This window comes from Budorcas taxicolor, chromosome 15 (genome assembly GCF_023091745.1).
Source record: "Budorcas taxicolor isolate Tak-1 chromosome 15, Takin1.1, whole genome shotgun sequence".
Lineage (NCBI taxonomy): Eukaryota > Metazoa > Chordata > Mammalia > Artiodactyla > Bovidae > Budorcas > Budorcas taxicolor.
The window spans coordinates 46,764,477-46,790,286 of NC_068924.1; the positions used below are offsets into that span (position 1 = coordinate 46,764,477).

The window sequence follows — 25,810 nt, forward strand, 5'->3', positions numbered from 1 at the left end:
AAACTATATAAACCTTACTCTTACTGCTGTTGTGTACCCATCATCAGTTTCTCCATACAAGTGGTAAGAAAAGCTAAATCAAGAAAATCTTTGATTTTCTAGAAGTCCCAAAGATTTTATTTCTCCCCTCTCCCTCCTGCTTATATGTTTATTACATGAGTAGAGCTCTAAAATTTCAAGTAAATAGTAGTTACAACTTTGTTTTATGTCTTCCCATGTTATGTAAAATTTTATCTTATCAGTATTACCTAAATTTCTCCTTCAGTGATGCTCCCCACTCATTGCATCTTCTTCAAAGTAAAGAGGAGAACAAATTTGTCCTGGATCTTCTTGGTCTTCACTCCATACACTATAGGATTTAGAGCAGGAGGGATGGCCACGTAGAGGTTGGCAAATAAGATGAGCATATTTCGAGGTACACTGTGCCCAAAGCGATGGGCGAGGATGGAGAAGAAGGCAGGTGTGTAAAACATGAGGATGACGCAGACATGGGAACCACAGGTGCCGAGTGCCTTTTGGCGGGCACGCGGGGATGAAAGATGAAAGACAGCACGGAGGATGAAGATATAGGAGACAGCAATAAAGATCACATCTGAGACAACAGTCATGAGAGGCACTGAAAATCCATACCAGATGTTGATGGAGATGTCAGCGGAGGAAAGCTGAGCAACACCTATATGCTCACAGTATGTGTGGGGGATGATTCGTGTTCCGCAGAAGGGCAACCGCTTCAGCAGAAAGACATCTGGCAAGATGACCGAGAAACTCCTCACAACAATGCCCACCACAAGCTTGATAATCACCTGAGGAGCCAGGACGCTGGTGTATCTCAAGGGGAAGCAGATGGCCACATAGCGATCCAGTGCCATAGTCAGCAGGATGGCTGAATCCACTACAAAGCTGAAGTGGAGGAAGAACATTTGGGTGAGACAACCAGTGAATGTTATTTCCTGGGAGCCAAGCCAGAGGTTACTGAGCAGTTTGGGCACCGTGGCAGTAGACAAGATGAGGTCTGTGGTGGCCAGCAGAGAGAGGAAGAAAAACATGGGCTCATGGAGGCTGTCCTCAATGACAATGAGGTGGAGGAGGGTGCCATTGCCCACAATAGCCAGAACATAGATGACACAAAAGGGAATCCCAATCCAGACGCGAAACTTCTCCAGGCCAGGTAGTCCAGCAAGGATAAAGGAGCCAGGATTGTAACAGCTCAAGTTATACATGGTCTTTTCAGTCTGGGATCCACTGGTTTTTGAGCCCTGAGGACAAATCAGCTGTCAGAATATATCATGAAAGGTAATAATTCCACCCTGGTGATGAGCACTCTGGTGGTGAGCTGTTGAGGACAGCAGCTGTCACATTCAGCGTTCCTCTATGAGAAGTACCTTCTCCCCTGGACGAACTACCATCTATAGAATTGACTTATTATTGCCACCTTTGCTTTGCCATTGGCCCCACTTCATTTCTTTATGCATTTGTTAATAAACCATGTGAAATAGTTATTTTTGTAGGTCAGCAATTTCATATGATTAAACCTAAATAATCATGTCCCTTTAACCAATGGAGAATATTTAGGATAGGCATAGGTTCAAATGAAGAAATAAATTATGTATGAGGAGAAAGGAGATGTATGAGGGAAACAGAGAGGAAGAGAGAGAGGGGGAAATAGAAAAATATTAAAATTATTAAATGGGATGAGACAAGACAAAAAGGGAGTAATTGACCTGTAAGGAGTAAATATTATGTCTTAGACACTGGATTTGATAAAATATCTGAGGTATTTCAATAAAGTAGCAGAAAAATAATGACGGGGAGGAGAAAAAGAAAGGACATATTCCAGTGTTGTGTGTACTATGGGAGGTTTGTTACACAGAGATTGAAATACAGTTCAGATGCTTACTGGGATGTGACTATTAAGAAAAGGAATGGATGCTCAGTCATGTCTGACTCTTTGCTACCCCATGAACTGTAGCCCACCAGGCTCCACTGTCCATGGGATTATTCCAGCAAGAATACTGGAGCAGGTTGCATTACCTACTCTAAAGGATCTTCCCAACCTGGGGATCAAATTTGAGCCTCCTGTATCTCTTGCATTGGCAGGCAGATTCTTGACCACTGTGCCACCTGGGAAGCCCATAAGAGAAGGCATCTGTCAGGAAATGCACAAGACAAGTGAGCAACATTTCTGTGACTCAGAGAGCAGTGAGCTCAGAGGATAATTTATGACTTCAGGGGCAATGCCCTAAGCTTTGGAGGATCTGCTTCCTAACATCAACTGGGAGACACCTCCATCAGAGGTCTGGGAATGCCTCCATACTAGATATCAGCCAGAGTGATTTAACCTAGGCAAAGTCAAGTGGAGCATATTTTCACCTCCAAGAGATGAAATAAAGACTAATAAAGTTTTGATCAGTGTTTTCATTTTCTCATCTGCCAGTACTTGAACTGCAAATCCATCTTTGGGAATCTTCAGTTTTACCCATATAGAGCTGGCCTTTAAGATAACTTTTGCATTGGAAGTATCACTTGAGTTTTAACTCTATTCTGTGATTATTTTACAAAGTACTTCTGAAAAGAGAATCAGTAACATTGTTACCAGGGAGCACAGCAACAGAAAGGCCCAGCACAACTTGAGTCGTCTTCAGGCCAGTTTTGGAGAGGTTTAGCTCTTATACTCCATCACATATTTACAAAGTCATTCAAAAAGATTTTAAGGAAGGAAGTGGATTTTGTGGACAAGCTATAACAGCTCTGTATCATTGTATTTGTCAGTTTTCTAGAGTTTTGTGGGCAAGGAGGCAGAAGTGGATTGAGCCATGTAGAATTTTGAGATCTCTCTTTCCTACTCCTGCTCAAAGCTTTATATAGTGAGCTTCTCACAAGGGATGGTTTTGGTTGTTGCAAGAGCCCTGGATTAGCCTAAGTGAACAAAATATCTACTTAGGAGGAATGTAACTAGTCCCCACTGTCCAAAGACAGCTCTCTGCCCCTTAAACATACTCTATTTTTTTAAGGTTGCTTTGCTTTAAAAAACATAGTAATCATTTTATTTATTTTTCGCTGTGCTGGGTGTTTGTTGCTGCATGGGCTCTTCTCTAGTTATGGAGAGCAGAGGCTACCCTCTAGTTTCAGCCTGTGGGTTTCTCATTGCTATGGCTTCTCTTTTTGTGGAGCTTGGGCTCTAGGTTGTGTGGGCTTCAGCAGTTGCAGCAGATGAGCTCAATAGTGGCAGCTCCTGGGCTCTAGAGCGCAGACTGAATAGTTGTGGCACATGGGCCTGTGGAATCATCCCGGATCTCCTGCATTGCAGGTGGATTCTTTATCACTGAGCCACCTGGGAAACCCAAGAATATATATTCTAAATTACTCCTCCAGAGCTGATGCAGACTGAACTCCTACAGGCACTGAACTTTTTAGAATAAAGAGGACAACAGACCTTGCAAAATCCTCCCTTAAAAAGATGGTAACATCATCTCTTGTAGCATGAAGAATAAATAGACCATGAAAGCTCAGAAATGTAACTGCAAATTTAAGCTAGATTGCAACTCAGTCCTTTGGAGGATAGATTTACTGCTTCCTGAAAAGAAGCACATTTCCTCAGGGTCACAGGAAAAAAAATTATAATAAAAGGAGAAAATAAACCCCTAATCATTAAAACTACAAAAGGGAGTCAAAAAAGAAACATCCAAACCATGGTCTGCTGCTTTAGTCAAAATCATTTGACTGAACTCAGCCTTTTACCCAGAGAGCTCTTCTTTGCTTATGAATCCCCTGCCGTTACCGGTCACAGTACTTGGGAACATCTTCCTCCCAGAGTCATGTCCTCCAGGGCACAGCCTCTACTTGGACACTAAATAAACTCAAGGTTATGTTATTTGATAAGATCATAGAGCCAGTGTAGCATTTTTCTTCTTTCTAGTTGATTATAGTTTTCAACTCACCAAGCTCTGTCTTCTGTCTCTTGCTTCACAGAAATAGTAGGAAGTTTCAATTTAAAGGAAGAAAGCAAAATTTTAGGCTGGAGGAGATTCTGAAAGAGATGAAAGAAAACATTTATGCATTTTCTTATATCCCCAGGAGAGACAACATAGGTTATATCCCCTCCATTTCCCATTGCCAGGCAAGGAATACAATCAAACATATTAACTTCTCTCCCTTGAGATGGAATGAAGTTTGATGGTTTCAGTACACTGTGGCTATTGGATCCCTGAGAGATTCAGTCTAGAAAATTCAGTCTGTTGAGACAGAATTCTCATAGGCCTAAGAATGTTCCTGTACTTTTGACTTTCATTAATTAGTCTAGTTGTATAAACTTGCATAAACATTGCAGGTTTACACTTAAAAGCTTCCCTGATGACTCAGTTGGTAGAGTCTACCTGCAATGTGGGAGACTCAGGTTCAATCCCTGGGTGGGGAAGATCCCCTGGAGAAGGAAATGGCAATCCACTCCAGTATTCTTGTCTGGGAAATTCCACAGACAGAGGAGCCTGGTGGACTGCGGTCCATGGGGTCACAGAGTCAGACACAAATGAGTGACTAACATTTTCACTTTTCTTTACACTTAAAATTTTCAAGTCTTGATATTGGAATATAAGTGCTCCAACATTTTCTTCCAAAAATTTTTAACCTTCCTGGCACTTTGCGTTACCATGATAGCTTTAAAATCAATTTCTGAATTTACAAGAACACATACACACACTTGAATGCATGGAATCTATACAGTCATATGGAACTACTTTATATGTTTATAATACTGTATATTTGTATAATAAGTAAGATAAATATGATATATGACTGAATCAATGTAGTCTTTTGATTTTCTCAATAATGGATTCAGTTCAGTTCAGTCGCTCAGTCGTGTCCAAGTCTTTGCGACCCCATGAATCTCAGCACGCCAGGCCTCCCTGTCCATCACCAACTCCCGGAGTTCACTTAGACTCACATCCATCGAGTCAGTGATGCCATCCAGCCATCTCATCCTCTGTCATCCCCTTCTCCTCCTGCCCCCAATCCCTCCCAGCATCACAGTCTTTTCCAATGAGTCAACTCTTCGCATGAGGTGGCCAAAGTACTGGAGTTTCAGCTTCAGCATCATTCCCTGCAAAGAAATCCCAGGGCTGATCTCCTTCAGAATGGACTGGTTGGATTTCCTTGCAGTGCAAGGGACTCTCAAGTGTCTTCTCCAACACCACAGTTCAAAAGCATCAATTCTTCGGCGCTCAGCCTTCTTCACAGTCCAACTCTCACATCCATACATGATCACAGGAAAAACCATTCCCTTGACTAGACTGACCTTTGCTGGCAAAGTAATGTCTCTGCTTTTGAATATACTATCTAGGTTGGTCATAACTTTTCTTCCAAGGAGTAAGTGTCTTTTAATTTCATGGCTGCAATCACCATCTGCAGTCATTTTAAAGGCCCTCAAAAAATAAAGTCTGACACTGTTTCCACTGTTTCCCCATCTATTTCCCATGAAGTGATGGGACCAGATGCCATGGTCTTCATTTTCTGAATGTTTAGCTTTAAGCCAACTTTTTCACTCTCTACTTTCACTTTCATCAAGAGGCTTTTTAGTTTCTCTTCACTTTCTGCCATAAGGGTGGGGTCATCTGCTTATCTGAGGTTCTTGATATTTCTCCTGGCAATCTTGATTCCAGCTTGTGCTTCTTCCAGTCCAGCGTTTCTCATGATGTACTCTGCATAGAAGTTAAATAAGCAGGGTGACAATATACAGCCTTCATGTACTCCTTTTCCTATTTGGAATCAGTCTGTTGTTCCATGTCCAGTTCTAACTGTTGCTTCCTGACCTGCATACAGATTTCTCAAGAGGCAGGTCAGGTGGTCTGGTATTCCCATCTCTTTCAGAATTTTCCAGTTTATTGTGATCCACACAGTGGATGGGTTAAGATGTCCATATGTTCTTAAAAAATACAAATACTTTTTTTTGTTGGTGGATGTGGAATACTTTTTTCCTATAGCTGCTAAAACAAATTTGTGCTTAAAATAGCACAAATTTACTATCTTATAGTTTTGTAATTCAAAATTCTTGCATATGTGTCACTGGGCCAAAATCAAGGGATTAAGATGACTGTGTTCCATTCTGAAAGTTCTAGAAGGTAATCTGTTCACTAACTTTTTTTAGTATCTAGTCCCTTTCCTCCATCTTCAAAGCCAGCAATGTTCCATATTCACATTTCACTCTGAGTTTTCTCTTCTGCCTTCCTCTTCTATTTGATGATAGCCTTTCTGGTGAAAGTCACATGATATCTCATTGTAGTTTTAATTTGCATTTCTCTGATGACTAGCAATGTTGTACACCTTTTCATGTTCCTATTGGCCATCTGTGTATCTTTTGAAAAATGTCTCTTGAGGTTTTGTGCTCATTTTTGTTTTTTATGTGTGATTTATTTTAAATTGGAGGATAATTGCTTTACAATGTTGTGTTGGTTTCTGCCACACATCAAGATGTATCAGCCATAGGTATATACATGTCCCTCCTTCCCCCAACCTCGCTTGAATCTCCTTCCCACCTCTCACTCCATACCACCCCTCAAGGTTATCACAGAGCACCTGGTTTGCACTCCCTGCATCATACAGCAAATTCCCAGTAGCTTTCTATTTTACATATGGTAATGTGTATGTTTCAATGCCATTCACAATTCATCCCACCCTCTCCTTCCCCAGTGTCCACAAGTCTGTTCTCTCTGTGTCTCCGTTGCTGCCCTAAAAATAGTTTCTGCCTACTTTTTAATTGGATTGTTTTGATATCGAGTTGTATGAGCTGCCTATATTAATACATTTTGGATATTAATACCTTATCAGACATATAATTTGTAAAAATCTTCTCTCATTTCTAGTTTGTATTTCATTTTGTCAATAGTTCCCTTTGCTACAAAAAGTTTTAAGTTAGGTCTCATTTGTTTAGTTTTGTTTTTTTGTTTTTTTTTTTCCTTTTGACTTAGGAGTGCTCAGTAGCTCAGTCATGTGATCCCCATGGACTGTAGCCTGCCAGACACCTCTGTCCATGACATTTTCCAAGCAAGAATACTGGAGAGGATTGCCATTTCCTACTTCAAGGGATCTTCCCCACCCAGGAGTTGAACCCACATCTCCTGCATTCCTGAAGATTCTTTACCACTGCATCACCTTGGAAGCCCCAGAACAGATCCCCCCAAAATATCGCTACAATTTGTCAGTGTTCTGCTTATGTTTTTTTCTGATATTTTTATGGTTTCAAGTCTTATTGTTAGTCTTTAATCCATTATGAGTTTATTTTTGTATATGAGAAAGTGTTCTAACTTCATTCTTTTATATGTAAGACATCCTGGAATGTGAAGTCAAGTGGGCCTTAGAAAGCATCACTACGAGGTGATGGAATTCCAGTTGAGCTATTTCAAATCCTGAAAGATGATGCTGTGAAAGTGCTGCACTCAATATGCCAGCAGACTTGGAAAACTCAACAGTGGCCACAGCACTGGAAAAGGTCAGTTTTCATTCCAATCCCAAAGAAAGGCAATGCCAAAGAATGCTCAAACTACTGCACAGTTGCACTCATCTCACATGCTAGTAAGGTAATGCTCAAAATTCTCCAAGCCAGGCTTCAGCAATATGTGAACCGTGAGCTTCCAGATGTTCAAGCTAGTTTTAGAAAAGGCAGAGGAACCAGAAATCAAATTGTCAACATCCGTTGGATCATCGAAAAAGCGAGAGTTCCAAAAAACATCTATTTCTGCTTTATTGACTATGCCAAAGCCTTTGACTGTGTGGCTCACAATAAACTGTGGAAAATTCTGAAAGAGATGGGAATACCAGACCACCTGACCTGCCTCTTGAGAAACCTATATGCAGGTCAGGAAGCAACAGTTAAAACTGGACATAGACCAACAGACTGGTTCCAAATAGGAAAAATAGTGTGTCAAGGCTGTATATTGTCACCCTGCTTATTTAACTTCTATGCAGAGTACATCATGAGAAACGTTGGGCTGGAAGAAGCACAAGCTGGAATCAAGATTGCCAGGAGAAATATCAAGAACCTCAGATAAGCAGATGACCCCACCCTTATGGCAGAAAGTGAAGAGGAACTAAAAAGCCTCTTGATGAAAGTGAAAGTAGAGAGTGAAAAAGTTGGCTTAAAGCTAAACATTCAGAAAATGAAGATCATGGCATCTGGTCCCATCACTTCATGGGAAATAGATGGGGAAAGAGTGGAAACAGTGTCAGACTTTATTTTTTGAGGGGCTTTAAAATGACTGCAGATGGTGATTGCAGCCATGAAATTAAAAGACACTTACTCCTTGGAAGAAAAGTTATGACCAACCTAGATAGTATATTCAAAAGCAGAGACATTACTTTGCCAGCAAAGGTCAGTCTAGTCAAGGCTATGGTTTTTCCAGTGGTCATGTATGGATGTGAGAGTTGGACTGTGAAGAAAGCTGAGTGTCAAAGAATTGATGCTTTTGAACTGTGGTGTTGGAGAAGACACTTGAGAGTCCCTTGAACTGCAACGAGATCCAACCAGTCCATTCTGAAGGAGATCAGCCCTGGGATTTCTTTGCAGGGAATGTTGCTGAAGCTGAAACTCCAGTACTTTGGCCACCTCATGCGAAGAGTTGACTCATTGGAAAAGACTGTGATGCTGGGAGGGATTGGGGGCAGGAGGAGAAGGGGGCGACCAAGGATGAGATGGCTGGATGGCATCACTGACTTGATGGACGTGAGTCTGAGTGAACTCCGGGAGTTGGTGATGGACAGGGAGGCCTGGCGTGCTGAGATTCATGGGGTCCCAAAGAGTTGGACATGATTGAGTGACTGAACTGAACTGATCCAGTTTTTCCCAGCACCAGTTATTGAAGAGACTGCTTTTCTCTCCATTGTATATGCTTGCCTCTTTTGCCATAGATTAATTGACCACAATGCCAGGGACCATTTTGGGCAATCAGTTATGACCTTGCAATCAGTTATATCCCATTGACAGGTGTTATCTCCTATTGTGCAGAAATGTTACATTCTGATTCACAGAAATAGCAATATTTGATATACCTGTGGGATTATGGCTGCTGTCTATGGGGTCACAAAGAGTCAGACATGACCGAAGCGACTTAGCAGCAGCAGCAGCAGCAGCAGCAGCAGTGGGATTATGGAGGGTCATGTGAACTATGGTAAAATCATAGAGCTGGGTTGGGTTGGGTTAGGGCGGGCTTCCCTTGTGGCTCAGCTTGTAAAGAATCTATCTGCAATGTGGGAGACCTTGGTTCAATCCCTGGGTTGGGAAGATCCCCTGGAGAAAGGAAAGGCTGCCCACTCCAGTATTCTGGCCTGGAGAATTCCGTGGATTGTAGAGTCCATGGGCTCACAAAGAGTCGGACAGGACTGAGCAACTTTTACTTTCACTTTTGGGTTAGTGCGATGATGTAGTTTTATTTCAGACATTTTGAACAGGATCTATAGAGTAACTTCAGTGCAAAGACAATGTTTGTTGTGTTGGGCGGGAAAACATGGGTCTCAAAACATGAGACCAACTAGAAAATGAAAAATTCTGAAAGATGCTGAGAACAGGGTGGCTTGATAATACTGTCTCTTTATTTCCTTATCTCAGTAGTGTACATCTGTTAGCTCTGAAATGATTTTTAAAAATCCACAATGTTAAATATAAGCAAAGGAATAAGCACTATAATCTATTTTCTTCCAGATTATGGTGAAGTAGTGAACTGGTAAAAGAGAGGATGAACCAAGTTTCTGGTCACTCCCCATAGAAACAATCATATCATCAGCACATAGTGTCTGGCTTCCCTCTCCCTACCACACTTAGAAATGGAGTCTTCTAAGTTTTTCTCCATCACATGAATTCCACAGACACCCTCTGGGGCAGCATGCCTCACTATTAAACACTCATAGTATGTTTGTCAAATCAGGAGCTCAAAATACTCTCCTCTCTTCCTTTGGGAAAGTTTCTGGCTACTTCAGAGTCAAGGTCTCACCCTTGGAGAAAACAAAAATTGATCCCCACACTGTTGAGTTTTACTTCTACTCCATTTATGCACTTGAACTGTCTTCTTGGAAACCCTTGGAAAGGGAAGAGTAGATGCCTGACCTTGGAGCCAGAAGAAATGTGCTCATGTCCCAGCTACCTTTGGGTGATTTGAGATAATCTTTACCTGTCAGAAAGACAGTTTTCTTTTCAAAATGAAATCATTAACCTCTCCCTCTCTTCCTCCTTGAGATAATATGAAATTATATGACATGATAAATTTAACAAAACTTTGGTACCTAAAAAACTTCATTTGTGGAATCACTGCATAGATATGTGTTCCCAGGAAGATGTCAGAATGTGATGTAGCTGGATCAGGCTCCTGGGTGTTTGTGACATATCTGGTATGAGAACACAGTCTAGAGTCTCCAAATCTTCAAAGGCTGCTCCCTTATAGGGAGGTTCTCAGAACAGCATGATGTTTCATGACAGCTGGGAATAATTACAAACCACTGGAAAAGAAGACATTATGAACACTAAATTAAGAGTGGGCTGAATCTCATGTGTTCATAAAGAGTCTGATGCTGACACATTGGTGCAAATTCAGACACATGGATGGCACTTTTCCATTCTGGCACCTAAATTATGTGGCTAAGATGAATCAACTCTTTGCTTCAAGGCCAAAATAGTCCTTAAGATTCAACCAGAGCAGAAAGTTAAATATAAAGGAGTTGTCTCTAATTCTAGGTTCTTCACAGGTAAAGACTCAACCTCCACATGATAAGCCAAGCACATACTAAATATGGGAACCTGAGTTACATAGTTACACACAGTGTGAGTTAAGTTTATGAAGTCACAGGGTTTTGATATTACAATATCTTATTCCTAATACTGGCCCTGACACAAACTCTTCAACTTCCTTTCAAAGTTTACAGAACAATCTAGTCATGATTTGTGAACAGAAATCTAAGCTAAATATATACTCTGTTTTTCTGCCTTGAGCATTGTTTTATCCTAATTACACACCAGATAACTCTATTAGCTTTAAATTATTTTACCAGTATAAAACCATCTCTGGCTTCCCATATGTTTTCATGATGCCATTCACATCCAGCTGAGAAAAAAGAAAATATGAATCAAAAAGTAATAGGTGCCCCCACTTAAAAAGCTTATTTACATCCCCATCAGCCCTTGATTGTGGAAATAGAGATGGTTTCAATGTGAGAGCCAGAAAGTAAATACAAGAATGAGGCCAATCATTCCAGAATGTGATGTTGTCAGATTTCTAAAAAGGTAAAAAATCTCCAACCTCTGTGGAAGCACGAGGCTTCTAGTATATGGAAATGAGACATATTTATGGGAAAAACAAGAAGCCTATAATTCTGATGACCCAAGAGATGATTTGAATAATTCATGATTCTATCATTTATTAAACAAAATTGAAGTGGTATACAAATTTTGTGCTGAGCATTAAACCAAGCTTTCAAGAATCAAAGATGAATACATAATCCTATATAATTCTAATATTCCTCAAGCTATTCATATGGCTTTCATTGAGGGTACAAGCAAACAAATATATCCATGTAGGTACTTTACAGGTGTCTCTCTTCTCGTTTTGTATACAATTAACAATCTCTTCCACTCCATTATATTCAGCATACACATATGCAGTTGATTTCCAACTCTTTTATTTCTACTCACCTTTGTCTCTTAAATATATATTAATATATTTAGTAGTAAATAAGCCACAGGAAAGAGTAACTTAGGATATCTAATATGCAACTTGTTGTCTCCTTTCTTGTAACCCATTTCCATAAAGTTATCAATATACACAAAGGTCCATCTAGTCAAGGCTGTGGTTTTTCCAGTGGTCATGTATGGATGTGAGAGTTGGACTATAAAGAAAGCTGAGCACTGAAGAACTGATGCTTTTGAACTGTGGTGTTGGAGAAGACTCTTGAGAGTCCCTTGGACTGCAAGGAGATCCAACCAGTCCATCCTAAAGGAAATCAGTCCTGGGTGTTCACTGGAAGGACTAATGTTGAAGTTGAAACTCCAGTACTCTGGCCACCTGAAGAGCTGACTCATTTGAAAAGACCCTGATGTTGGGAAAGATTGAAGGCAGGAGGAGAAGGGGATGACAAGGGATGAGATGGCTGGATGGCATCACCGACTCAATGAACATGAGTTTGTGTAGACACCAGGAGCTGGTGATGGACAGGGAGGCCTGGCATGCTGCGTTTCATGGGGTCACAAAGAGGCGGACCCGACCGAGTGACAGAACTGAACGGAACCAATACACACTCATTTTCTAAAACCTGGGGGCATTTAGTTGCAGTTTAGTCTCTATTGAGTCTGTTTAGTCCAGATGCTTAACATTTTTTAGACATGTAATCTTCTTAATCACCACATTTAATATTTTATTTATTTTAACCGGTATGTACCACTTTATTTAGTCTCCTTTACTGCGAATTTACTTTCCCCATGTCACCAAAATCTATGACAACATCTGAATTTAAAACAAAAAAACAAACTTTCTACATTAGGGCTCTTTCATGTACATGACAAAAATCAAATTAGACTAGAATAAGTAGAGAAAGAATACAGGATTGGAGCAGGGGAAGCAGTCACCACTTTAATCAAAGTTTAATTTTGAAATTCAAACACTGTCCTCAGAATCTGATCTGTGTCTTTCTCCAGTTCTACTTATTTGACCTATATTGATTCTTTTTCTTAGTTTATACAGGAAACACAAACATCCTGATATAAACTCCAGATGAAGAGAGCTTCTCTTCCCAGATGTTGTAAAATGTGCAGATTCCTGCAGGCATTTGCCTGCACAGAATCAGATGCTCATATTAAAAGGATCACTACATTGTTGCAGAAAGGAAATGAAGGGATGCTGAAGAAAGTTTCGATTTTTTTGAAACTAAGTTAATATTAGTCTAAAGTAGATCTAGATAAGATAGGAAACACATTTTAATCACTAGACCAACCAGTAGGGGGAAAAAAACTGAAAAAATACCACCATGAACACAGGGAAACAAAACGTTATACTAGTTTATATTCGTTTAATACAAAATAAGCTAGTTAAGGAGAAAAAGAATGAAAATTACAATAGCCACATAGAAAGCAAACAGTAAAATAGTAAATTTAAACACAGTCACATCAACAATTACATTAAATGTCATGCATAAATGCCTCAATTGAAATCAGAGATTTGTTGAGCTGGATAAAAAGCAAAATTCATTTCTTGCTATTTACAAGAGACATAGTCAAGGTACAAAAAGGGCAAAGTTAAAAAAGATAGAAAAATATATACCATGCTTGAAATGCAAGCAGAAATAAAAAAGAATAGGTCAAAGATTTACGTTAATATTAGATAAAATACTTCAAGATTAATATTATGGGAATATGAGAGGGAAATTTTATAATTATAAAATATTCACTACATCAAAAATATACAACAGTTATAAATACAGATGCACAGAACAGCAGAGCTTCAAAGTACTTGAAGCAAAAATAAAAGGAGAAATACACAATTCAATAATAATAGTTGCATATTTCAATAGCTCACTGTCAATAAGATAGCAGCTTATACAAATCATCAAATATATTGAAGACACATACAATACTATCAACCAAGTTGACCTAACTGACATATAAAGATAATTTTACTCAACGAATGAGAAACATAACAATATTTTCAAATTCATACTAAAATTTTCTCTGGTATACAGTACTTTAGGCCATAAACAAGTGTCAATAAATCTATAAGCTTGAAATAATAAAAATATATGTTCTCTAATGGGCTTCCTCTGTGGCTCAGTGGTAAAGAATTCATCTGCAGTGCAGGAGACGCAGCAGACTCGGGTTCAATCTCTGGGTCAGGAGGATCCCCTGGAGAAGGAAATGGCCACCCACTCCAGTGTTCTTGCCTGGAAAATCCCACGGACAAAAGAGCCTGGTGGGCTACAGTCTTTAGGGTCGCAAAGAGTTAGTCCCGAATGAGCAAGCACCCATGCACAAGTTGTTCTCTGATTATGGCAGAATTAAAATGGAAATCCACAACAGATGTTAAACTCAGAAATCACCAAGTATTCTCTTATTAACAACATATTTTAAAATATCCAAGGTTTAACAAACAAACAAAATTTAAAGAAAAAGAAAACTGTGAAGGAAATTTGAGTGTATGTTGAGCTGAATGAAAATTAAAACTAAACAATCAAAATATGTGAAATGTTAAATATACTTATATCATTAAACCCTATATCAGAAGAGATGGTCCCAAATCAGTGATAAGTTTCCAATTCAATAAACAGAAAGGAAGAGTAAATTAAACCAGCACACCCACCCACCCACACCCCAACACACACAAAAACACACACAAAGAAAAAAATAAATGTAACAGCAGAAATAAATGAATAAGAAAGTTTACAAATAAACAAAAAAAGAAACCTTAAAAACAAAATAACTAAAACAATGTTTTTTTAAAAGATCAATAAATTAACAAAGCATAGCTAAAGTGACCAAAAAAAGTGAAAAAGCAAATCACCAAAATCAGGAATAAACGACATTATTGTGATTATTATATAAATTAAAGGGATAATAGAGGATTGTTATAACCAACTGTATGCTTACAAATCAGGCAACGTAGAATAGACAACTTTCTACAAGACATACAATAACTGACTCAAGGACTGTAAAAAATAAATCTAAATGATCCTAACACAAGCAAGATATTTTAAACCCTTTCAATAGAAAACACCCAGAGTGAGATACTTCAATAGTTAATTCCATTGAATATTTAGAGAATAAATAACAATCCTTTAAAAACTTTCTTCGGAAATAGAGAAAGAGGGAGAAAATCTCAATACATTGAGTGGAGAAAAAAAGCCTCTGGGAATCTGAGGTGTATTTGTTTGTCTATGACCAAGCTGCATCATGAAGAAGCATCCAATAAATGCTTAACACCATATCACAGATAACAGGGGCCTTTAGAAAACCTCCAAACACAGTGAATCTTCTCTCCACAATCAAATATTTACAGGGAAATTGGCACATTAAAAAAATGAAAATTTCCCCATTATTCTTGCATTCAATTCATGCATTCACTTATTCTTAAAACCTCTGAAATAGATGCAAAGAAGGGGTACTGGAGGCCCACAACAACCTTACTGACAACACCACAAAGAGTATAGCAACACAGAAGAGATGAAAACTTAGTCTTCATTTTTTTTCATACCTTGGATCCTCAGACTTCTTTCCAAGTCTTACCTGCAGCATCTCCATTGCCGATCCCTGCAAATGATGCTCCAGATCTGAGATGAGATCTCTCACCAATTGACTACTGGACCAGCTCATTCTCAGAATTTGCTATGTTCTGTTAACCAACTTACTCTTCATTTCTCAACTTTTGCAGTCCCTTCAGCTCCTCACTGTCCAGGATCACTCTGTTTTTTAAACTTTGCCTGGACATTTTGTCTGATGTTATACTCGATTCTTCAGGAATGCGAAAGAGGAGGAGAGCAATTCATGGTGAAACTGACTTTGCCCATTTTTTTCCTATTTGACTTCAAAACTATGGCCCCAAATCTGCCCCAAGTTGTTGAGGACAACTCAGAGCCAAATGGGATCCCTGGACGCGAGCAGGCTTCACACATCTGTCCAGGATACTCATGCTTCTCTGCATTACTCCTGATCCCCTTCCACCACCCTCTGCCAAAAAGTTGAACCCCAAGGACAAAGCCATGAGCCATTGCCAGATGTCTTCTGAGAGTCAAAGGTTAAAACATATGACAAGAATGGAAAATGAAATTTGCTTGTCATCCTCACCAGAGAGTCCCTCTATAAGAATGTCTCCCTCCAAATATCTGTGGCCATTTGTGATATGCTCTCTTTTCAGCCACCACTCTTATCAGGAAAGGATGAAGAAAAGGCCTAGTCAAATAACTTAACTGTCAGGGAACAAAGAAGAAGGCAGCACCTTGAGATCAACCCAAGGTCCTGCCAAGATATCTAACTTCCTCAGTAAGCTTCTCCTCCTACCTTCCAGGTAGATATCTCTTTTCTGAAGTCAAATCCCATCTTCTCAGCTTCCTGCTTCTCCCTCTTCAACCTCTCCAGATATGACTGGAGCATTTTCTTTGAGAAAAGAATCACATCAGTGTCAAGAAAGGGCCTTCCTAGCAAGAATGTAGAGGATAAATGGTGGAGGAATCAGGCTGATTTCCAATAAATAAATAAATAAACTTTACATAAACTGAGAACAGCAATTAGAATCTGATTTTGAAAAAATACTGAGGTGGAGAATGTGTTCTTTACAACTCAAGAGATAGAAATCACCATCTTCTCTCACCAGAAAGAAGACTGGTTCTCTTTGTTCTGGAAGAAACCTGGTTCTAGAGCGGGAAAAAGTATACCTCAATCTTCCCAATGTCCTAGTTTCCCTCCTGTTCAATGGGGTAATGAGAACTTCTCCTGGGCACAGATCTCCACCTATTAACGCAAGATGCATGAATGTCTACTTCTGACTAAGAATCTGTATGTAGGGCTATTACTTTGTAAGTGGGTGAGTGTACAGAAATATTTTTCAGATATTAGAATGAAAGAAAAAGAAGAGAGCAGTTCACGGTGGAGAATATATCCTCCAGGGATCATAGCCTTGTCATGGTGAAAGGGCTGGGTAACTCAATGAATCTATGAGCCACCCAACGTGGATGGGTCATAGTGAAGAGTTCTGACAAAATACGGTCCGCTACAGGAGGGAATGGCAAACCACTCCATGAGAATTCCATAAACAGTCACACTCTGAGAGACGATGGTGGACAGATGGGCCTGGCATGCTTGCGGTCCTTGGGGTTGCAAAGAGTGGGACACAAGCTTAGTGACTGAACAACAACAACATAGGAAAGAAAGAATCACAGGCCTTAGGTTCATGGAGACCAGGTAAAGTCCAATGTCAAGATTTCCCCTTAGGTATCATTTTCTGGCCTTTCTTTCCTCCATTCTGGTCTCTTACCTGCTACTGTTGGGCAACCTCCTCCATGAGGAATGTGTGGTGACCACGGTGCTCCTGGGACCACTCGCAAAGCCAGAAAATGAGCTTCCCATCTTCCAACGGAAGAGTAGGAGTTTCTCTCATTGGTGCAGAGATTTCTGTCTTGCTCCTCCAGGCTCCTCTTGACCTCCCTGAACTTCTGCACTATGCTGGCCTCATGCCTATTAGGCCGCAGGTTCCCAGGCTCATAATTGAATCTGCACACAGGGCAGTTACTCTCTCCCTCTTGGCCAATATTTGACTCCTTGTCGTTTGTAGTGATGCAGGTTTGGTAGAAGCTGTGGCCAGTCAAGACTCAAGGGTTCTGTCAGAAGCTCCAGGCAAATGGGGCAGGTCGCTTCCTACTGTAAGTTCACCAGGATTACTGAAGCCATGACAGCTGTTTGCCTGCTCCTACCTCTCCTGGCTTCTGTGGGTTCTCTTGCTCACAGATCCCTGCATGACTGGGAATGTGAAAAGGGGGAGAGTAAGAAAGGTAGACATACATGATACTGCTGCTGCTACTGATAAGTCGCTTCAGTCGTGTCCGACTGTGCGACCCCATAGACGGCAGCCCACCAGGCTCCCCCGTCCCTGGGATTCTCCAGGCAAGAGTACTGGAGTGGGGTGCCATTTCCTTCTCCAATGTGTGCAAGTGAAGTCGCTCAGTCGTGTCCAACTCGTAGCGACCCCATGGACTGCAGCCCACCAGGCTCCTCCGTCCATGGGATTCTCCAGGCAAGAGTACTGGAGTGGGGTGCCATTGCCTTCTCTGTACATGATACTAACAGGCTACAAATCAAGTACAGTCCAAAACCAAGTTACTGAAGGACAAAAAAGAAAATGTGAAAAAACAAAGGAAAGAGCTTGATGACCTGGTAAAAAGAACATTTTGTGATAATTTTAAGCACTTTACTCTTTCATATCACATGACAAATTCCATCTTTATGTGTGTTATGATTTTTATTATTTCATTTTACTAAACAAAAGGGTGATCTGAGACATTTTCTACCAAGATACTTGTATGATTCACCGTCTATCCTGCTTTTTCATTCCTATGCCCCAAAATTATCCTCAGTATGAATAGGTTGAAACCACTTATGCCTTTGGGCATACATACCTGGTCTTACATGGAATGGTAGCCCTGATTTTCATATAACTCTCTCTCATACTTCAATAAACCCTTTCCTTACATATTCTCTCATAATAAAGACGTGCTCTAAGTTGTTTACAATGTAATCACTGCCATCATTTACTTTACCTTTGCAATTATTTCTATCATCATCATATAAGATAACATGTTTGTGTATACAGAGGGAGCAAAGCTTCTATCAGATGTGCAACTAGAAATAGCGACTTATAAATATCATGCATCTGAAATACAAAGAATAGAGATGAACTTCATGTATTTGAGATCCTCCTTCAGAGGCCTATCTCCTCTTCCACTCAGTTAATCAAATCCAGATAACTTCATGGACCCAGTGATACCCAGAGCAATACAGAGGTGGGTGTAAAGAAGTGAGGACATCAGAGCAGCTGAGAGTTTTGGGGAAGTCTTGAGCATGCAAATTCAGATTTCACCTTGGCCTGGAAATGTGCCAAGCACATTAGTAGAAGTCTGAAGATGTGACATGCCTGTGGATTGTGGGGAGAGATATAGTACATATACTCATAAGACCACACATGTCAGATACATTAAAAAAATATAGAAACAGATGAAGAATAATAGGCAGCATCATTCAACTAATTATCATTGACAAATTATACACTAGCAACGGGAATAGTATCAACAAACACAAAGATGAATCTAAACAGAGGGTTTGAGGAAGAAACATTAAGATGGCAGAGCTCTAAGTTGTTTACAATGTAATCACTGCCATCATTACTTTACACCTGAGAGAATGGTCATTAAAAAGTAAAAATCTACAAATGATAAATGCTGGAGCAGGTGTGGAGAAAAGGGAACACTCCTAGACCGTTGGTGGGAATGCAAATTGGTACAGCCACTATGGAGAATAGCATAGGGCTTTCTTTAAAAAACCAAAAATAAAACAATTATATGATCGAGCAATTCTACTCCTGGGGATATACCCAGAGACAAACATAATTCCAAAAGATTCCATAATTCTAGTTTTCACTGTAGAACCTTTGCAAGCCAGGACATGCAAGTGATGTAAATGTCCATTAACAGAGGAATGGATAAAGAATATGTGGTAAGATTTGGTTACATATATAAATACATTTCAGGTAGTGGTTTTCAATGATACTGGCTAGTGGTGGAAGAATGAGAATTAGGAGAAATTTAAAAATAGATGCTAATTGTGCAGGGATGACAAATGAATACTCAATAGTCCTCCAATTCTTGCTAGTGTTTGTAGGTCAGCTGCTAGCACACAGAATAGTCATTGGCTAAGGGATTGAAATGTTATGCTTTGTTATTTTGATGTATAAAGTATTGGGGCTTCCCAGGTGGGCACTAATGGTAAAGAACCTGCCTGACAATGCAGGAGAGATGTAAGAGACAGGAATTCAATCCCTGGGTTGGGATTGAACCCGGGGTTGGGAAGATCCCCTGGAGGAGGGCATGGCAACCTACTCCAGTATTCTTGCCTGGAGAATCCCATGGACGGAGGAGCCTGGAGTGCTATAGTCCATAGGGTCGCAAAGAGACAAACATGACTGAAGCAACTTAGCATACATGCATAAAGTATTGAGATAATTGCTAAAATCAGAACTGGAAAGACTAAAGCCTGTACATCCACTGAACTATTGGGAATGGACTGTAAGATTGCATAGATGAATAAGATGTATCATGTAGTTTGATGTGAAGGGAAGTTTTGATGGAGTTATCTGAAGTATACTTTGAATTTCCTAAAAGATGCACTGAGAATAGTATTAACATTAATAATGCTAGAATTAGGATAAGACATCCAAGGTGTCTTTGATTGTGTAGTATGGATGAGGTGGAATTTTGTCTGTATCAGATGAGATTCCTCCTGGGACATTAAAGCATAAAGGGAAAGGTAAGCAGTTAAGAGAGAGTGGTTTTGTCAACTGAGAACTACCCCAGGCTCGTTCAACTAGACTAGTATCCATGAAGAGAATTGCTGGAAAGAGATTTGTAATGACTGCCGTACATCAAGAGGATATTCGACCTCAAGATGTGGCATAACCTATGAATGCTGTGGCTACTGTGGAAAGAAGATTAATTCTGATGTTTCAATGTTTCCGGGAAGATGACTGCTAGAATCTCAGGAAGTCCTGGCTAGAAGTAGGAGTACTCCCACTCAGTCAGTGTACCCATTAGAAAGTTAAAATACATGTGTGTGTGCTGTCGCTTCAGTCATGTCTGACTCTTTCAACCCTATGGATTGTAGCCTGCCAGGCTCCTCTGTCCATGGGGATTCGCCAGGCAAGAATAATGGAGCGCGTTGCCATGCCCTCCTCCGGGAAATCTTCCTGACCCAGGGATCAAACCCCCATCTTTTATGTCTCCTGCATTGGCAGAAGGGTTCTTTACCACTGGCACCACCTAGTGGAAGCTGAAGAAGTGAAGCACAGTGGGGATAGTGCTCTTTACTAACACTGTCATTAGTCACCTCTAACACAGCCCCACACTGCACCCCCAACTGAAAGTTTCATGAAATCAGATAAGGACTTTATTTTACTGAATAATGACTAAGGTGTGTAAAAGAGTGAAAAATACAGTTCTACAGATGTAAATGTGACTACAATTTAGCTGAACTGAACATCTTGATGATAACACATCTATCTACTCTTCATCATGTAAACACAATTGCTGTATCACATAATGAAATTCAGCAATTTTTATGGTATTATGAACAAAATATGGCTCCTTTGAGAAGGACTGGCCAGTAATTATTCCTTTTTTTTTTTTTTTTCCAGAAGGTTTTTTGCAAGTTGCTTTATTTACAACACCAACTTTAAAAGTCACTGAACTAAAATTAACTGGACAATAAACTAGGCAGAAATTGCTTTACAAAAAGGGAAAGCCCAAAATGCCACTTTCTATAGGGAACCCACAGTTCAATTTTATTCAGAGCAAAGAAAAGAAACTTTCAATCATACTAGAAGAAACTGGGCCTTAAGTTTGGGAACTGTACTGAAACTACACATGCAATGAGGACAACATTCTGCTAATACAATTGACTTGCTGCTGCATTTGTTGACTGTTTTTCTAATATTAACAATTATAAACAAAGCAGTGCAACTAGTATTTGGAGTAATCCTTACAGTGTTACAGCATTAGACATGAAATTTCACTTCTCCTCACACCACTGGTTCTCTTTGCGTACCTGGGCTTCCTCTTCTTCAGTAAAATCATTTTTGATATTGAATGTCTTTCGAATCTCCTCAGGAGTTTTGCCCTTGATCATATTAGCAACAGTCTTGCAGGTAACGTCAAGCAAACCTTTGATGTCTGAGTAGTTTGCTGCCAATATAAGCTCAAAGAGTGTCCCTTGGTCAACTTTCAGGAATTCTTGATCCCAAACAGGTATATCATCTGTTCATTTTTCTTTGTTCTCATCATCCTCAGGAGGAGGAGGATCATCCTTGTGGTGGGTGCACCACTGAATGACCTTTTTTAATATTGCTGCATTAACATTCGGCAAGGGGACTGGATCATCATCTCCTTCATCATCCATTCCCAAATCTTCCAACATAGTCTTGATGGTCACAGACTGTTTTGCAATTTCAACATCAACTTCAAATATCTCTCCATCAGAACTCTGCAACTTAATTGAAGGCATGGTGTTAGGTCTCAAGGAGATGGCGGGCCGCAGGCTGAAGTGAGCAGGGCGACGTCGTCAACCAGCAAAACTGAAAAGCGGCGAACAAGGCCACTACAGCCAGTAATTATTCCTATCTCCTCTTTCTTTCTAAAATTTACAAGACTGGTATTTATTCTGTCTCCACTACCACATTTTAACCACAGTAACTCTTACTTTGGCCTAAGATTTTCTCAAAGGAGAAAATATCCATGGACCAAAGGAAGAAATATTTCACTGGATTCCTCTCTAGGCATGACATTTAATGACTAGAGCTTAAATTCAGAGCCTTAGTTCAGTTCAGTTCAGTCACTCAGTCGTGTCCGACTTTTTGTGACCCCATGGACTGCAGCACACCAGGCTTTCCTGTCCATCACCAACTCCCAAAGCTTTCTCAAACTCATGTCCATCATGTCGGTGATGCCATTCAACCATTTCATCCTCTGTTGTCTCCTTCTTCTCCCACCTTCAATCCTTCCCGGAACTAGGGTCTTTTCCAATGAGTCACATCAGGTGGCCAAAGTATTGGAGTTTCAGCTTCAGCATCAGTCCTTCCAATGGATATTCAGGACTGATTTCCTTTAGGATGGACTCGTTGGATCTCCTTGCTCTCCAAGGGACTCTCAAGAGTCTTCTCCAACATCACAGTTCAAAAGCATCAATTCTTCAGCGCTCAGCTTTCTTTATAGTCCAACTCTCACATCCATACATGACTACTGGAAAAACCATAGCTTTGACTAGACAGATCTTTGTTGGTAAAGTAATGTCTCTGGTTTTAATAAGCTGTCTAGGTTGTCTCCTTTCTTCCAAGGAGTAAGTGTCTTCATGTCATGGCTGCAGTCACCATCTGCAGTGATTTTGGAGCCCCCTCCCCCCCACAAAAAAATAAAGTCTCTCACTGTTTCCATCATTTCCCCATCTATTTGCCATGAAGTGATGGGACTGGATGCCATGATCTTAGTTTGCTGAATGTTAAGTTTTAAGCCAATTTTTTCACTCTCCTCTTTTCCTTTCATCAAGAGGCTCTTAAGTTCTTTTTCGCTTTCTGCCATAAGGGTGGTGTCATTTGGTGTCATTTGGTGTCCAGGCAATCTTGATTTCAGCTTGTGCAGAGGCTTCTGGAGGCTTATAAATCTAATGCTTTATAAAACAAACAAACAAATTATCAACCAAGGAAATTGGGTCAGTTCAGAGAGTCAAAGAAAGAGTATAAGGATGGATACTGGATCTGTAGAAGAATTAGGAAGAGAATTGGACAGAGAAAATACATTTGGATAAGGGAGTTAATTTCTTTTCAACATTGAAAACAGTACCCCTATGCTGTGTTTGTCATATAAGCACTGTGACTTCACTCTCTCGAATCCTCTCCAACTTTGATTGTATAATATACCTAAAAATACATCTGAATATCTCTGCATTAACCACCATACTCCATATCATCATTGTTGTCTTCCTTAAGTATGAGGGGATGCAGTGTCACAACCACTTTGAACACAATATGACAGTTTGTATTACAATATACCCTACAATCCAGCAATTCAACTATAGATAAGACTATGTATTTCAATGACTAAAGGTATTTATTCTAACAAACAACACTTTTAACCCATAGATCAACATTATAAACCTTGAACAAATGTGTTTTTTTTTAAACTATGAAAGCACTAGAGAGTGAAAAAAGAGAATCTACAGTGTACTTATAGAAAAGTTACACTTACTTAGAAAAAGAGAACATTATTGAGGGAGTTTCTTTGTTTTATGACTTTTAGCTTGACAGAGATCTCTATTGATAGGAGATGGGTCAGTTAAAACTCAGTAAACAACATACAGACTTACTGGTTTGAAAAAGAAAAAGAATGTTTGGGAGCTGCCAGAATATCTAGAAAGTGGTAGGAAAATATATGTAAAAGAAAGAGCAAGAAGAAGAATACAAATTTGTGCATATAAACTCAGTGAATATTTGAACTGTACACGTTTGAGATAGGTATCAAGCAGCCTATGTAAGGCTAACAAAACTGAACAAAGACTTTAGGTCCTTCAAAATGCAGGGATGAATTGAGAATTTGAGTTCCATGAGTTAACTATCTGAATAAAAACCAATCAAATTCTTCAGAGATATAAACAGAATCCAGAATCTCAACATCTTATTAAAAACATGGTTGAGGGATTTTAGATACAATTTAAGAGTATTCAACGTAAAATGAAACTAGAAATGTGGTGCATATTCCAGAGAAAAATAATCTCTGGGGATCAGCTCCAAAATAATCCAGATATTGAATGTAATAGACAAGGAATTCACAGCAGCCATCATATCAAGTATGGAATGTATAAACGAAAATCACTTTATATTTAACATGCACTCAGTTCAGTTCAGTTCAGTTCAGTCACTGTCATGTCCGACTCTTTGAGACCCCATGAATCGCAGCACACCAGTCCTCCCTGTCCATCTCCAACTCCCGGAGTACACTCAGACTCACGTCCATCAAGTCAGTGATGCCAATCCAGCCATCTCATCCTCTGTCATCCCCTTCTCCTGCCCTTAATCCCTCCCAGCATCAGAGTCTTTTCCAATGAGTATTCACAGTGAAAATTTGTTGAAAAGGAGATCAGAAGAAACTTGGAAATAAACCGGCTCCTCACATGAGGTGGCCAAAGTACTGAAGTTTCAGCTTCAGCATCATTCCCTCCAAAGAAATCCCAGGGATGATCTACTTCAGATTGGACTGGTTGGATGTCCTTGCAGTCCAAGGGACTCTCAAGAGTCTTCTCCAACACCACAGTTCAAAAGCATCAATTCTAGATGAAGACAAATAGAAATAGATTTTTATTGACAAACTAAAACTAAAAATGATAATCAGTCAAAAAACAGATCAAGTTTTGGCTTAAGAGAATCACAAAAGAAAGACTAGTTGTATTTTAAAGTATGAACATATACTAAATACCATGTTAAAAATTCAAGGTAACAACATAGGCTTTAAGTACAGAAAAAATACTAGGATATTGCAGTTATAAAACTGCAAGTGTAGTTGAGTTAAATAAGAAACAAGAGGGTAAAAGTCAAATGCTCATGTCAATGTAGGCAGAAATGCATTACACGAAATCCACTATCCAGTCATGGTAGTAATAAATTAGAGATACCAATCTGCTCAAGCTAAGTAAGAAAAAGCACACTGTTAACATCGCATTTAATGGTTAAATATTGAATACATTCTCTGTTTGAGTGGGAACATATCAAAGACCATGTCAACATTCATTCATCATTGAACTGTAGGTCCTAGCCCAAAAAATAAGAAAAGCAAGTAAAAGTATATGAATGAATGAACCCATAAGAGGAAGCTGGTTTATTTCCAAGGTTCTTCTGATCTCCTTCTCAACAAATTTTCACTGTGAATACCCATTTCCCAAATTAATGTCCCAGTACACATCTAAAGTCTAAAAAATATAAGATGAAATAATTGCCACTTAGAAGCTGAGAGGTGAAAAGGAGAAACCCTAGAACTTATACTGAATCATGAGAGACCCCACATTTGATGCCTAGTGAGTTTTTGTTTTGTTTTGTATTTTCTTTTGAATCCAGAATTACTTCTCAGGGCATTTTCTGAGAAGAAACAGTGTAATGGAAGAACTTAGAGGCTTCATGTGCATGTTAGGGGAGGGCTTCACAAGAGGAGACACTGTTAAAAACAGGATGTCCCCATTTGAAGGACTTTTGAGGGGTTACCTAACTTAGGTAGTTCACTCTATAACATATTTCACATCTTGAACTAGAAGCTTGGCAATTCCAGGATAAAAATGTTGAGGAACCTAGAGTGCAAAAAGTGCGTGTAAATGAAGCAGCTCTGCCACATACAGGTGGTTCAACTTAGCTTAAATTACAAATCTAATGAACACAATATTGTGTTTAATTCCCAGCCCTGCTTCTTGATTCATATATGACTAGACATCCAAACCATAGTTTTTCAAGTTTCTCAAACTATTATTTTATGGAGTAATACCAAAAGCCCACTTCTCAACACT

General features: G+C 39.6%; 1 protein-coding gene and 2 pseudogenes across 1 annotated transcript; all 3 read right to left on the reverse strand.

Annotated features, from left to right (window-relative positions):
* Window positions 1–278: 278 nt before the first annotated feature.
* LOC128060556 (olfactory receptor 52H1-like) lies at window positions 279–1,220 on the reverse strand. The gene has a single exon (XM_052652958.1). The coding sequence runs from the start codon at window positions 1,218–1,220 to the stop codon at window positions 279–281; it is 942 nt and encodes a 313-aa protein (XP_052508918.1).
* A 14,771-nt stretch (window positions 1,221–15,991) lies between these two features.
* On the reverse strand, window positions 15,992–17,398 carry LOC128059859 (tripartite motif-containing protein 5-like; annotated as a pseudogene).
* A 3,514-nt stretch (window positions 17,399–20,912) lies between these two features.
* On the reverse strand, window positions 20,913–21,863 carry LOC128060330 (S-phase kinase-associated protein 1-like; annotated as a pseudogene).
* Window positions 21,864–25,810: the final 3,947 nt, after the last annotated feature.